The sequence below is a fragment of the Lactuca virosa genome, chromosome 3 (genome assembly GCF_052849685.1).
Source record: "Lactuca virosa cultivar CGN04683 chromosome 3, Lactuca_virosa_CGN04683_v6, whole genome shotgun sequence".
NCBI lineage: Eukaryota > Viridiplantae > Streptophyta > Magnoliopsida > Asterales > Asteraceae > Lactuca > Lactuca virosa.
Window position 1 is genome coordinate 225213770 of NC_136428.1, and position 16047 is coordinate 225229816.

At 32.4% G+C, this 16047-nt stretch overlaps 1 protein-coding gene and 1 long non-coding RNA gene across 2 annotated transcripts; one reads left to right on the plus strand and one right to left on the minus strand.

The window, feature by feature from the left end:
* Positions 1 to 514: 514 nt before the first annotated feature.
* LOC145162852 (uncharacterized) lies at positions 515 to 1202 on the plus strand. The gene is made up of 3 exons (XM_079081854.1): positions 515 to 650; positions 768 to 836; positions 1075 to 1202. Exons 1-3 carry the CDS (start codon positions 594 to 596, stop codon positions 1147 to 1149), a joined length of 201 nt encoding a protein of 66 aa, XP_078937980.1. The 5' UTR covers positions 515 to 593; the 3' UTR covers positions 1150 to 1202.
* A 3469-nt stretch (positions 1203 to 4671) lies between these two features.
* Positions 4672 to 5399, minus strand: LOC145162853 (uncharacterized). The gene is made up of 2 exons (XR_013739383.1): positions 5268 to 5399; positions 4672 to 5044 (listed from the first exon to the last, which is right to left on the minus strand). It is a non-coding gene; the product is annotated as an uncharacterized LOC145162853 (long non-coding RNA).
* Positions 5400 to 16047: the final 10648 nt, after the last annotated feature.

Sequence of the window (16047 nt, forward strand, 5' to 3'; positions counted from 1 at the left end):
TAAATTGAAGATAGTCCATGGTATCGACCTTATGTATTTATCTTAACCAACAAATGCAACAATATATAATTTTACCAATACTCCAAATTCAACTTACAAAACCGATCGATGCAGCAACATGCGACATACATGTTACTAGTTATTTATTAAAAGGTAACATAAATGACCCCATTTTTTAAAAGAGAATATGAGAATACACTATTCGAATTTATTTTGAAAACCGTAACTTCTTCTTTAGTAGAAGATGGAATAAAAGTTCGTTAACTCTTTCATTATTGAAGAAATAGGCAACATAATCCAAGTTACGTGTCAGAAAAAAGGGGAAAAAGTCAGATACCATTCAATTTAAACACTCATTGTAAACCGATAATAAAATAGAAATCACATGAAATGATGAAATGATACCAAGTGTAAGTTTCTCCTTCTCAAACACAACTTCTTCCTATTCAAACGCCCAAAAAATATGGAGATATTAATGGAAAACGAGCGTTTACATGCCATATATAAATCCCATTTCCCCTTTGTAGCTTTTCATAAAAACAATCCGTTTGTATTCAACACATTTCAATCGCACGAATCTCAAAACAAGAACCATGAACAACGCTCAGAGCGCAGAAATGAAAGCTGGCCAAGCCAAGGGCCAAGTCGAAGTGAGCAATCTCTCTGCTCTCATATAGATATCATTTACGTAGTATGCATGCACGCACACGTACATGTATGTATGTATGTATGTATGTAACATTCAAACTTTGTTTTGTGGTTTTCAGGAGAAGGGCAATCAGCTGATGGACAAGGCTGGCCAAGCTGCCCAGTCTGCTCAGGACTCCGTTCAGCAGGTCGCAAATTTCCAGTTTTACCACTTTGATTTGGAAATGTCAATAGTCATATATTTCGAATTCAAAATTCAAAATTCATATCAAATCAAAGCTTATAACATAAAATATACAATGAAGATTGTTTAATTTATTTAATGTATCTACATTTATCAATCTTTGTTTTATAATCACAACAGTCGTCATCTATTTTGACGCTGGAAAACCAATTTAATTGACTAAAAAGGTCAAATTTTTGCAGGCTGGACAGCAGGTGAAGGAAAGTGCACAAGGAGCTGCAGAAGCAGCAAAAGATGCAACTGGTATGAACAAATGAACCTCTAGGGATCATTTCATCAACCATCATAGCAACCTCTTCAATTAACCCCCCCCCCCCCCCCCCCCCCCCCCTTTTTTTTTTTTTTTTTTTTTTAATTTCATCATTTTTTATATTTTTTTATATATACCTACAATCTCGAATGAAAGAGAATCCCGGTGTACTCGAGCTCTTACGTTTGTTCTAATAAAATTTAAAAGTGATATCGAGGTGGTTCTTTATCACCCGTTATGGTAATTTCTTTATACATAATTATCTCGTTCATTAAAAGATGTAATGGTTTCAAACTTTCAATATCATATGCAAGTCGTAGTGAATATAGAAAAAGACATGACGTTTGGATATATGGATAGCTTGAGAAGGACATATCGATAAGCAAAACGCAAGGAATGTGACCAAGCATGTGTAAGGTTTCTTGTATTTGTAAAAAAATGTTAGGTGTGTGGGAATATGGACAAGAAACAAAAAGACAACAAATGTTATAACAAGTGACACGACAATAAATTAATCAACTTTTCATCATTATATTAACATAAAACATTGTACATGTTTTTTTTTCTTTTGACAATAACATTGAACATTAAGCTTTATGTGAAATTACAAATAAATAAAACATTTAGATTGATGTTTTTTTTATCTACATATCTCTACAAAAAGATTTGTATGTCTTCAAAAGATAATGAACCCAACCGGGCATAACTTGATAATAAAACTAACATATTTTTGGTTTTGGTGAAGAGTAAATTACACTAATGGTCCCTATGGTTTTGTGTAATTTGCGCGTTTGGTCCATGTCTTACCTAAAAAGACTATTTTGCCTTTGATATTTTTAATTTATTTAAATAAACATTCCCATAACCCCACCCCCTCCCCTTACCTTACCTACCCTACCAATTTTCCCTATTTAAATAATAGTCTTTTTAGGTAAGACAGAGACCAAACGCGTAACAAAAACAAACAGTAGAGACCAGGCGCGTAACAAAAGCAAATAGTAGGGACCTTCGGAGTTAAAAAAATAAGTTAGGGACCAAACACACAAATTACCTCAAACCATAGGGACCATTCGTGTAATTTACTAAACTTTGAACGTTATTTTGTATGAAATATTTGTATTTTAAGTGCTAAATTCCCATTGTCAGCCGAGAAAAATATACTTTGTAGAGGTTTTGCTTCTTAGATTGAAGGTCACGGATTCTAATCTGAGCAATGGTGAAATTTATTAAATTTGTGATATTAACTTCTAACTACTAATTAGTCGTTCAAACAAAAAAAAATGTGTGAGCAAAAACCTAAATATGGTAATAAATATAAAGCTTAAAACAAAATATTTAAATATTTGAAAAATGTCAAAATAAGTAATTTTATGACCAAATAGCAAAAATGGTCCCTATCGTTGTTAAAAATATGAAGTTTTGTCCAAAAGCGTTTGATGGTACATCATTGGTCCAATTTTGGATGTCTTGTGCGGTTTTAATGCCTATCACGTTAACATTAACAACTTGGCTGTTAACTTTTTAAAATAAAATATTTACTCTCGGGGATAATTGCTACAATTGTGTCTTTTTACTAAACTACAAGGACCATTTTTGCATCTCATTTTTTAATTTTATTGAATTATTATACATTAATTTTTTTTCTTAATTTCTTTTTATCGGATTAATTCTTTTTATTAGATTATTATATATTAATAAATAGTATTATTTTTAATATATAATATTCATATAATATTATTTTACTAGATTATTAACTTCTCTTAATTAATTTTATTTCTTTTTATTAGATTTCTTTTTATTGGATTATTATATATTAATAATTATTAATTTTAATATACGATTAATCGTATATAAGACATTATATTTTTTGTTTCTTTTTTCTGATTAAACATCAGATTTTTTTTCATGAAATAAGACCTTATATTTTTTTATTTTTCCGAAAAACCTTCAACTTTGTATTTTTTTTCCGTGAAAACCACCCTCTTAACCTTCTAAATTTGTCCAAATAAATCCTCAACTTTTTTAGTTTTTCCTAAAAAAAACTCTCATATTTTACAACTTTACTTTGGTGAAATATGACTAAAAGGGTCAAATCGAAAAAATAAAAAAATACAATGTTTTTTTCATGAAAAAAAAATAAAGTTGAGGTTTAATTCGGAAAAAAAAACACAAAATATAAGCATTTTTATGATATTAACCATTTAACATATAACATTTATATGTTAATAAATACAGTTTTATTGGATTATCACTTTCTTTATTATTTTTAACAAAAACCCAACAAAACTTCACATCCATCCCACCCCTACTAATTTATTTTAAATATTTGAAAGATAACATATTTTGGACAACACCACCACCATCCTAATTTATTTTAAAAAATATCAGTCACCCCACCATTATCAGATCGGGTGATGATGGTGGTGTTGTACAAAATATATTATCTTTCAAATATTTAAAATAAATTTAGAAAGGTATGGTGGGTGAGATTTAACTAAAAGAATTAATCAAATAAAATGAAATTAAAAAAACTAACTTAAAAAATTTAATAATAAAATAAAGTAATAATTATCAAATATATAAATATTATATATTAAAAATAATAATTATTAATATATAATAGTCCAATAAAATCTTAACCCAATGAAAATTTTTAAAAGAATTATTATAAAAAAATTATAAACCAATAAAATAATATTTAATAATATAGAAGTATTACATATTAAAAAAATATTTATTAATATTTAAAAATCAAATAAATAGATATGGTCGATTAAAAAGAAACTGAAAAAAAAAATAAAAAAATAACTAATGTATAATAATTCAATAAATATAAAAGACAAAACTACAAAAATGGTCATGTGTTCAGTTCAAAATTGTCACTTTTGTCCAAAAGTATTTGGATTAACACCACCGGTCCAAAAGTTTCGTTTTATTGCGAGTTTGGTTCAAAAATTTTGAAACTTTTTATGATGACAGATTTGCCCAGTATTATTTTATTTTTCATTTTTCTTTTTTGAAATCTAGTTTCATTTTGTTTCATTTTTCTTTTATTATATATATATATATATATATATATATATATATATATATATATATATATATATATATATATATATATATGTGTGTGTGTGTGTGTGGGTACGTGTGCGTCTTCTCTAAATTTAGTTTCTGGACCAATTGACTTATTACTCTATGATGTATAACTTTTCAAGGTTGACGGAGGATCCATAATCCATGTTAAAGTTAGATGGTCTCTAGTGTATCAAGATAACGAATTTTACATCAGTATACCTTTCACTTTCCCCTCATATGTTTTACTTCACAAAACCCATCTTCATTATGATTTTTTAGAAAAAGTGGAATATCACCACCCCCATCTGATGAAGATTTGAACAATATTCATTTACACAAACACTCTCTCTCTCTCTCTCTCTCTCTCTCTCTCTCTCTCTCTCTCTCTCTCTCACTCCTTGATTTATACACATACAGACGAGGATGAACGAGATGAAGATCTGGGAACCACATGAAGATGAAGATTTGAACTAGATTCAATACAAACACCGAAAAACATCAAATTATTTTTCCATATTCATTAAGATTTAACAGATAACACAAAAACCTTATATTTTTCATAGTTAATCTTGTGTTCGTCTCATAACTAATACACAAATGCTAGAAATCAGGTGAAAGAAATCGAATTCTTGCCTTCAAACACGAACAAACATATACACTCCAGATATCGATATCTTGCCTTCAAATCTCGCTTCCTCTTTGGATCTTGGTTGTGGAGACATATTTATATTAGGGTTAAAGATAGATCCGACAGCATCACTGTTTGAAACCCTAACGTTCGTCGGAATGGCAGCGGCGATTGATTGCTAGGGTTTTTGACTGGGGATCTAGAAACGAACAAATATGACTCAGTATAATCGTAAGTCGATGAAATCTATGCTAAGACCCACAAGAATGCATGTATTTTAAATCTAGAAACACACATGAAACATACAAAGGCAGATTCTTGTGGAACGTCATTTGTAGAAATCAGGAGAAAATGAAATGGTTTGAAACTGTTTCGTGAATAACTCAAGAAAGTTTCATAGGATAATAGAAATGAAAATTTACCCTTGTGCAAGCTTGAGGAACGATAAGAGTGGAGATGATATAGGTATAGAATCGATGTTGTAGAAATGAAGATATGTACCAGTCGTTGGTTACTGACACCGATAAGAGAGGGGGAGAGAGAGAGAAAGAGTATTTTCTTTTTCCTTTTTTTTTCTGTAATAAAAATTGAAAAAAGAAAATACAAAGGTCAAAATTATCATTTTAAAAAAAATTTAAAACAAATTGGATCAAACTCGCAACAAAATCAAAGTTTTGGACCATTGGTGCAAGTCCAAAACTTTTTGGACTAAGTGATAATTTTCAACATATCATAGGGACCATTTTTGTAGTTTTGTCAAAATAAAAAAGAAGAAATGTAGAAATGGTCTAATAGTTTGGTAAAAATAGACAATTGCAGAAATGACCCATAAGGTAAATTTGTCATTTAAAAAAAATAACAGTTAAGTTGTTAAAGTAAAAGATATATGGACCCAAACTACACATGATATCCAAAATTAGACCACTATTGCACCACCAAAAATATTTAGACCAAAACCATATATTTTTAACAACCACAATGACCATTTTTATAATTTCTTAAATAATTTTTATTGATATATAAATATTATATATTAAAAATAATATTTACTAATACATAATAATCCAATATATAGAAGTGATCGATTAAAACGAAATTAGAATAATAATTAATTAAAAAATGACAAAATTGCAAAAAGGGTTTAAATGGTTGTTAAAAATATATTGTGTTGGTAAATAAATAAATAAAACCGTTCGATGGTGCATTAATGGTCCAATTTTGGATACTTTGTATAGTTTTGATCCATATCTCATTAACTTTAATAACTTGGTTGTTACTTTTTTAAAAATATATTTTTACCCTTATCAAACCATAAGGACTATAAATATTAAAATTGAAAAAAAGAGTAAAATGAAAATTTGGTTCCGATGGTTTGTAAACAATATGGATGGGGTCCAAAATCTTTTATTGTTGCACCACTAATCCAAAATCAAAAACATTTTGTTGTTTTGGTCCCTGAAAAAAGTTGAAAGGACCATTTTGCCCTTTTTTTCATTTATATATATATATATATATATATATATATATATATATATATATATATATATATATATATATATATATATATATATATATATATATATATATATATATACTTTTAATTTAGAAATAACAAAATTGGTCCCACCCAACGCCCCCATCGAAACCCTTACCGCCTTCATATATATATATATATATATATATATATATATATATATATATATACTAAAAACCTACATTTTTTAAAAATGAAACACATATCCACTTTCCAATCTAAAAGAAACAACAAAAATGTCTTAGTGCATCAAGCATAAGATTCAACAAAATTGTAACTGTTCTGATATCAAACATATACACGAATTCTTTTATGATCAAACACATACACCACCTTGATATGTAAATCAAACAACCAATATAGCGAAATGAATCAACCACCTGATTCAATAAATCTATAAGATTTTAATATCAAATACTTACACCACCTTTTGAGATCAGATTCGCACATACACACCTCGGTGTTGAATCTAGGAATTCTACTATAAACTTCATTGAGAGAGGTGGAAGGAACAAAAGAATTTAATTGTGTCAAGACAAAGAGATCTCACCATTTTTGGGTAGCCTTTTCGCACCCCTGAAGATGTACAGGTTACATGTGTGGATTAATTGACATTAATATAGAGGTTGGTGATATGCGACTCCAATAACATCGTCGTTAAAAGGTAGTAGAGGAATTGGGATCTTTTTTGGTGGTATGAGATGACGAGTAACAATGGTGAGGAGAAAGAGAGACAGTATCTGGGAAGGTGGTTTGTTCAAGAAAATGTAGATCTTGATCAGCCAATTCATCCTAAAAACTGAATAACAACATTTTCAAGCAAGCTTGGTTTACCGACGTCCGTTGGGTGACAACAAAAACAAGTTAAGTACTTCATAAAAATATCAAACAAGCTTCGGTGAACTCGCAAAAAATTTATGAAAAACATAAATCAAAAGAACACAATATTTAACGTGGTTCGGTCAAAGTGACCTACTTCCACGTGCGAACGAGAGAGAGAGAGAGAGAGAGAGAGAGAGAGAGAGAGAGAGAGAGAGAGAGAGAGAGAGAGAGAGAGAGAGAGAGAGAGAGAGAGAGATAAATATGATTTTATTAACTTTTCGGAACTATTACAAGCACTCAAAATTGTATCTCACTTTGAGCTCTCACAGAAATCTAGTTATTTTATAATGATTGAGATATGAGCTTATTTATAGGCAATCATGAGAAATCCTAATTTCGATGCGTCAAGCTCATCCATAATTAGCCCATTTAGGGGATGCCCTAACTTCCAACCTATCACGGAGTGCCATGCAGATGCTTTTGAAACCTTCAATTTCATGAGCATCAATCAAACACATGATGGAGAACCATGAGCCATAATGGAGCCTCATGATCACTAGGGGCCCAACATTTATCACTTTGGCACAACATCCTTCACTTTGGCGCAACACCCTTCACTGTGGCGCAAAACCATTCACTTTGGCTCAACACCATTCACTTTGGCGCAACATCCTTCATGAGTGGCGCGAGATGTTGCTCCATTACACTCCAAGTGCTCCAAGTTGCTCCAAATACTCCAAGTTGCTCCAAGTTACTCCAAGTGGCTCCAAATACTCCAAGTTACTCCAATTTGGACCAAGTTGCTCTAAGTTGGACCAAGTTGAACCAAGTTTTTCCATGTTGCTCCAAGTTGGAAAAGATTTCATACCCCAACAATGACGAGTTCCATTAGGCATCCGTCGAGATTAACTCCAAATCAAATTGAGAGAAATAATAGGGCATGACACCAAATCGAGTAACAATCATGACTAACTCCAAAATGGTAATAGGTTCAAACGACGAAGCAACGAAGGAGTTCGATTTGCCACATAGATTTTTTATTTGCTTGATTTTCACAAATCGTAATAGGTTCCAAAATTGTAACATCATTAAAATCACAGTAGTCGCTCACTTTATCCTCCATGGGTAAAAGTTGTTATCAATCGGTTTCTCAAAATATTCATCTTCTAGGTTTTCAATTTGCTACGTCTGCATTCATCTTCTAGGTTTCCAAAAAATCTGGTTTATCACGAGGAAGGGTAAGGAGGGAGGGAGAGAGAGAGAGAGAGAGAGAAAGAAAGAAAGAAAGAAAGAAAGAAAGAAATAGAATGACGGGTTCCAGTGGGGCAAGGAAAGTATAGGATTTTTTTTTTCTTTTCCTTAATTCTAGAAATAACATTAGAAAATTAAGAACATAAATTAAAAGGTTATGACAGTCTTTTTATGTTTGACATGGACTATAACCACAAAAAGATTTGATTTTGTATCATCAATACAAGTTCAAAAGTTCGGAGATAGCTATGCGTGGATATAAAATCCGTCAAAAAAGGAGCTCGTATGAAGAAGATATGAATTTTCTAAAAAATCAGAAATTTTTTCGCACAGCCGCACGAACAGACAAGATGCACGACGCGCATCTGACACCCCACCCAAATTGCGATACATGTCACCACTCAGGAATCGCCACATCACCCGGTCCGACCAAATGCACGATGTGCAAATAAAATTTTTTCCCTATACATAGCCCTCTGTATATGCTCATCATATCTCACACCTACATCCGCTATCTCTCAGTTCTCTCTCATGTAGCCCATTTTCCTTAAGTTTTCTAGCATCCCGGCGAAGCCCTGCAATACCTAAAGTACCCGACTAGTAGTATCTATCTAGTAGTAGCAAAGCCCATTTTCTCTGTAAGTCAAGTTGCGCTTATTTATTTTAAGTGTAACTTTTAATTATAGTCATACTCGTTATTATAAACCTACAATTAAGATTTATCAGTGATTCCAAATCATTATATTGATTGATCTACTTACGGGAGTGATGTCTAGGCTAGATTTAGTGAGGTGTTCAAAGTGAGATTTCCAAACAGTATAATCTGTATACCAAACGGACCCCACCTCCAATATGATCCTACCTTTTTATTCCTTACTTGATAAATATTGATGAAGACATTGAGATTGTTGAGGAATCTAGATTATCAGTACATAGTCGCCAAAACTTTGAAACTAGACTAAGACTTAGTACTTTATACGTTTAGGTCTTTGAGAAGTGTTAAGGCAAAGCGGTGCTCTAACCCCTAGTCACCTAGTTTTGTCAGGTGAGGGCATAGTTACTTTCAATAGCATAATTTAATAAAAGTATTTATTAAATGCTAACTGTTTTATTTATACTATGTGCTACTTGTATACCTGTAATAATATTAAGTACTAGGAACTGTACTGGACATACTTTCCTTGGTCAAACTTCCCATTTGACTCTCTGTTACAAACGAATTGAAGAAGACAATGAATAGTTTCGAATTTCACCCCTGAAGTTTCTAAGAAATGGCAAATCATAACCAGATTCGACTTTGGAGTAAAAAATTATGAAGAAGGCAGAATTTCTATTTTTGCCCCTACAGTTTCGAAATGTTGGCAGAATTTACCCAACTTCGAAATTGGGCTAACAATGCTTTTCTCTTCTATAAATAGGAGTGGTTACTAGTGTCTTAGTAACGAAGTCTTTACAGAATATTCATTGTACTCTGTAAAATTTGCAAAAGCGTAATAGAGCCAAACAGATCATATTTACATCGGTGTTCAAATCTTTCAATTCTACTTTGAATTTACTCTCTAATTCGTTCAATACTTGATTCATTGTCTCATCAATTGGTATCAGAGCAGGAATCATATCTCTGATCTGATTTTCACTTTGTTCAAAAGGTTTTTAAGTCAACTTTTTGATTCAAAAGTTTCCGCACTTTTTGAAAGTGAAAAATTGTTTAGATCTAAGTATGTGATTCGATTCTGCACTTAATTCATTGAATCGGGTGTTCTAAGAGTGATTGTGATTTGAATAATACAGTTTGTAGTCAAATTCTCAAAGTTTCTTCAAAAATTATCAAGGATCTATTCCGTACAACAATGGCGTCATTCAATCTGAATTCCATGACTTCATTTTCTCATCTTCTAGGATCATCCACCAAAATTCCTATGCTCATCCCTGAGTATTACGATCAGTGGGCTGATCGTATGCAGGATTATCTCAATGGATTGGATGAAGAACTGTGGAATTGCATTTCTGGCAATCTCAATCCACCATCGAATGTTCAATCAATTGGTTCTTCCTCTGGAAACTTTGAAGTTGAAAATCAATCTGATCGTCTGAAAAAGCTAGAGAAAAGGTGTATAAGAGAGCTAAGAGGAGCTTTGCCTCCAGTTGTTTACAACTACGTGAGGAGTTGTACAACTGCAAAGGAAATCTGGAACAATCTCAAGGAAAAATTTTAGGGAAGTGAGAAAACGAAAGTTAATTCTGTGAAGCAATGTTTAGTGGAGTTGAAGGACTTCAGACAGAAAGATGGTGAAACAATTGAAGTTTATTACGATCGTCTTAATGAATTAATATATCGATGCAATCGATATGGTATCACTAGATCAGCCATGGAATTCAATCTGATATTTGTTATGGGACTTTGAAAGGAATGGCGTAGTGTGAGCATGATGGTGAAGAATCAACAGAGCTTTGATACGTCAACATTGAATGACTTGTACAACCAACTTAAGACTCATGAAAGCGAAGTGAACGAAATAGCTGAAGAATCGAAGGCTATGTTGGGAGGTCCACTAGCTTTGGTTTCGAAGATCTCTGAAAAAGATGCTGAGAAAGATGCTTCGGATGAAGATGAAGGGTTCATCATGAACTCAGATGATGAGGCAGTTGCCTTTTATTCAAACAATCGTGTGAAAAAGTTCTTCAAAAAGCCTTTCAATCCGAAGGCAAAGTCGTCTAAGACAAAAGGGAACTTTCTGAGTAAAAGTGATGGGGAAGAGAAAAAGAAAGATGAGATGAAAGATTCGAAGTCTGTTGAGGGAAAGTCTGAGAAGAAGCTAAAGGGAGATGCTGGGATTGATTGTCATTATTGCAATGGTGCTAATCACCTTGCTAATGACTGTATGCTTCGAAAGAAGAATGAGAGAAAGAATAAGGTCAAGGATGAGGCGTACTATGCTGAAAAGTTGGAGGAGGTTCGTGTGAAAGCCAAGAATTTGTCTCTGGTTGCAAAGGATGCGAATGAGGATGAAGATGGTACTTATCAAATCTGGTCATCTGGATCAGATGATGAGGAAATGCGAAATCCAACCCATGGAGCTATGTTTACAAAAATGGAGGAAGAATCAGAGGAGGAAACATACAAAGTTCATGGAAGATGCTTCGTATCAAAAGCTGCTGACAAATCACCAATGACCACAAAGGTACGAAACATTCTTGAATCTTTTAATATTCCAGTACATGCTTATAATTCTGAATTAGTATCTTTTGATGAAACTGTTACTTATTTTGATTCGATTGTGGTATCTGCTAGCAATGAGGCTAAGAAGCTGTCAATACAATTGCTAGAGACACAGAAGAAATTAGATTCGAAAATCACTAAGATAGATTGTCTAGAACTTCAAATAACGAATATCATGGTTGATAGGGACAATTTATCTAGTGATAATAAACTGTTGTTAGCACAAAGAAACATTTACTGTAATGCTGCTAAAAGATTATATGGGAAAATAACTGAACTTCATCATTCATGCGAAATCAGTAAAGAACAACATAGAAAATTGCTGCCATTTTTAGCTTATGAAAGAGCTAAGGTAGATAACATTTCGTATGACTGTGAAAAAGAAATAGCTGATTTTGACAAAGTTCCGAATGACAAGTATAGATATGGAATTGTCAAAGTTGATGAATGTCTTGATTTGAATGATTTAGTTAACATTGTAAATGATACTTTGACTAAAACTGAACAAATTCACATTTTGAAAAAGACTGAGAATTCATCATCTGATTCTCAATCTAATTTTGCTGATATTGAAGATAATTCTGACAATATTAGTGAAATTAGTGAGCTTGAAGATGTTGATTGTTCTCAGTTGTCTATTGTTAATGTTGCTTCGAATTCTAAAGGGAAAGAAAAAGTTAAGGATTTGATGGTTAAGAAAGAAACTGATATTCCCTCAACTTCGAAAGTTAGTGAAATGAACTTTGTGGATCTCAAAGATTACCAAACTGATGATAGTGATGATGAAGATGTAGAGAAAGTTTCGAAAGAAAAGAAATCTTCAAAGAAAGAAGTAATTCCACGAATAGTTGTTGATCAAGTGTATGGTGATACACAAAAGTTCGAAAAAGTGATGAATGAAAAAGGTGAACATTATCTTGAAACAAACACGGTGGTTTTTCCAAATTTCAAATGCACAGATGATGTCATTTTTCCAAATCAAGTTTTCGTAACTACCAGAAATGTTGAGAATATCAAACCAGAGTTCAAGAAGATGGTTGAGGAGGATAATTCAAAAACAACTGAGGAAGGTTTTTTCGCAAATCAAAACACAGTTGAAAACAACTTAACAAAGAATTCATATATTTTTCAACGACAAAAACCACAAAAACAATGGGTTGAAAAATCAAAAGTTGAAAAAGAGAAAGTAATTCGTGTTGAAAAGGAAAATGAAAAAGTTGTCAAATTAAACTCTAAGGAATTTAAAGATCAAATTGACAAATTTTCGAAGGAAAACAACATTTCAAAAAGACAAGCACGAAAGAAAATATTTTGGCAAAATATTGAGTCTCAAACGATGTCTGAATCACAATCCATCAAAAAGGTTTTCAAAGTTAAAAATTATTCTTTTTCAAAAATTCAACAATCATCTCAATCAAATCAAACAAGGTCTGAAGTACATAAGCAAACAAAGTTTTCGAAAGTTTCTGAAACTAACAAAACAAGAGATTTTTCAGAAAGATCCAATTCAAATCAAAAAGTTTTTCAACGTCAACATTTTAAATCAAAAATTGATACATCCTATGCTTACTCTTATGTTACCAAACCCAAAGTTGATTTTGTACCTCAAAAGCCAAATTTTCCTAATTACACAAAGAAAGAAACTATGAGGATGTCACAGGAAAAAGGAATGACTTCAAGGAAGAACATTGATCATTGGCTTGACGGAAGAGGAAAAATGTATCAGTCAAATAAATATTCAAAAGAGCAAATTCATGAAGCATACGAAAAGTATGTCAATACTTCTTCGAATGGCAGCTCATCATCTAAGGATTCGAATATCTCAGTCAAAACATGGAGACCTGTCACAAAAGTGAAGACTGTTCAATCACAAACTCAAGATGCGAAGGGAAAAGTCAGTGAACATTCGAAACTATCAAACACTTATGTTTCAGTTCCTTTAGATGATGAAGTGAACTTAATTAATAGTCTCAAAACCAAAGTTTGTGATTGGGTTAAAAGTTCTTCATTTCATTCGAAATTGAAATCTAATTTCCAAGGACCCAAAAAGCCTTGGGTACCTAAAATTTTTCATTGATTATAGGTATTGTGTGACGAGCAATATGATAACAAATGGTACATTGATAGTGGTTGCTCTCGTCACATGACTGGAAAGAAGGAGAATTTAAGAGATTTTCGAAGTCTCAAAAATGTTGGAGTAGTAAAGTTTGGGAACAATCAAAAGTGTCAAGTCATGGGATATGGAAAAATTACAAATGGACAATTCACAGTGAATCGTGTTGCATATGTTGAAGATCTTCAACATAACTTGATTAGTGTTTCTCAACTTGTTGTGGGCACTGGCAATCAAGTTCTTTTCAACGAAGAAGGAAGTGTTATTTCGAATGTTAACACAAACGAAATATTACTGAAATCTAAAAGGAAAGGTGACATGTTCACTTTGGACTTCAATCCAATTGTAGGCAAACCAGCAGTATGTCTTCTTTCGAAAGCTACATCTGATTTAAGCTGGTTATGGCATCGAAGACTTTCACATCTCAACTTTCGAAACATAAATAAACTTGTGGTACAAGATCTGGTAAGAGGTTTACCTATACTTAAATTTGACAATGATTATTTATGTGCAGCTTGTGAAGTTGGAAAGCAACATAAACAAGGTCATCCAATCACAATTGATTCGAAAATTGTTGCACCTCTTGAGTTGATAAATATTGATTTGTGTGGTCCTTCGACTGTTTCAACTCTCAACAATAAACGGTACATTTTAGTTATTGTTGACGATTTTTCCAGATTTACGTGGGTTTATTTTCTCAGGCTCAAATCTGAAGTTGCACAAATTATGATTGACTTTATCAAAAAGATAGAAACCACGTTGAAGAAGATTGTTAGAAAAATCAAGAGTGATCATGGAACTGAATTTAAGAACAAAGTTCTTGATTCATTTTTGGTGGACAAAGGAATTTCACATAATTTTTCATCACCATATACACCACAACAAAATGGTGTTGTAGAACGAAGGAATCGCTCATTATGCGAAGCAGCAAGAACCATGTTGGCATATGCGAATTTACCTCAATATCTATGGGCTGAAGCTGTTTCAACTGCATGTTTTACTCAAAACAGATCGTTCATTCATCGTCGATTTAATATTACACCATACGAAATTTTGAATAATCGTAAACCTAATGTGAAGTTTTTTCATGTTTTCGGATGTAGGTGTTTTATTATGAATCTCAAGGATCATCTTTCGAAGTTTCAAGCAAAAGCTGATGAAGGAATTTTTCTTGGATATTCGCACAATTCAGTGGCATATCGAGTGTTAAATAAGCGAACACGAAAAGTGGAAGAAACGTTCAATCTCACATTCGATGATTATTATGTTAAAACAAATGAGCATAAATTTACGAATCATCCAATTTTACAAGAAACACAAGTTGAAACTGAATCTATACAAATGGATGATATTGATTATGATTTGATTTTTGGAATTTCAGATCATGTAGTTGATGCTGAAGTTCATGCTCCTGATAATCACATACCAGAATTTTCAAAACTTACTGATGATTCACCATCGACTCCTTAAGAAGGCGAAACTATGAGTAATAGTCCACTGGAGGGGGAGCAATTGGATTCGAATACTTTAGATGATGAAGAGCATTCTTTCGAGGGGGAGAAAGAACAATTGAATGCTGAAATTGAGGGGGAGCATGCTGTTGAGGGGGAGCATAATGTTGATGATACTTGTTCGAATGCAAGCTCAGAAAATGATGAAATATACAAAGATGCCCCTTTGGAATTTGATCCAGCATATCCACCCATGGAAAAATGGACAAGAGACCATCCGAAGGATCAAGTTATTGGGAATCCACAAGAGGGAGTTCTGACAAGAGCTCAAATTCGTGCAAAGAATGAGGTATTGAATACTCATCAAGAATTTTGCATGTTTAATGTTTTCATCTCTAAAATTGAACCAAAAACAATTATGAATGCAATGGAACACTCAGATTGGGTTGTTGCAATGCAATCGGAGTTGTCTGAATTTGAACGAAACAAGGTTTGGAGATTAATTCCTAAACCTGAAAAGGTTTCGATTGTCGGGTTAAAATGGATTTTTAAAAATAAAACCGACAAAGATGGAAACATTATTCGAAATAAAGCCAGACTTGTTGTAAAAGGATATTCACAACAAGAAGGAATCGACTATGAAGAAACTTTTGCCCCTGTCGCAAGACTCGAGGCGGTTCGAATATTTTTGGCTTATGCAGCTCACAAAGATTTTGATGTTTATCAAATGGACGTGAAATGTGCATTTCTCAATGGAGAGCTTGAAGAAACAGTTTATGTGGAACAACCCCCAGGTTTTATTAACGAAGAA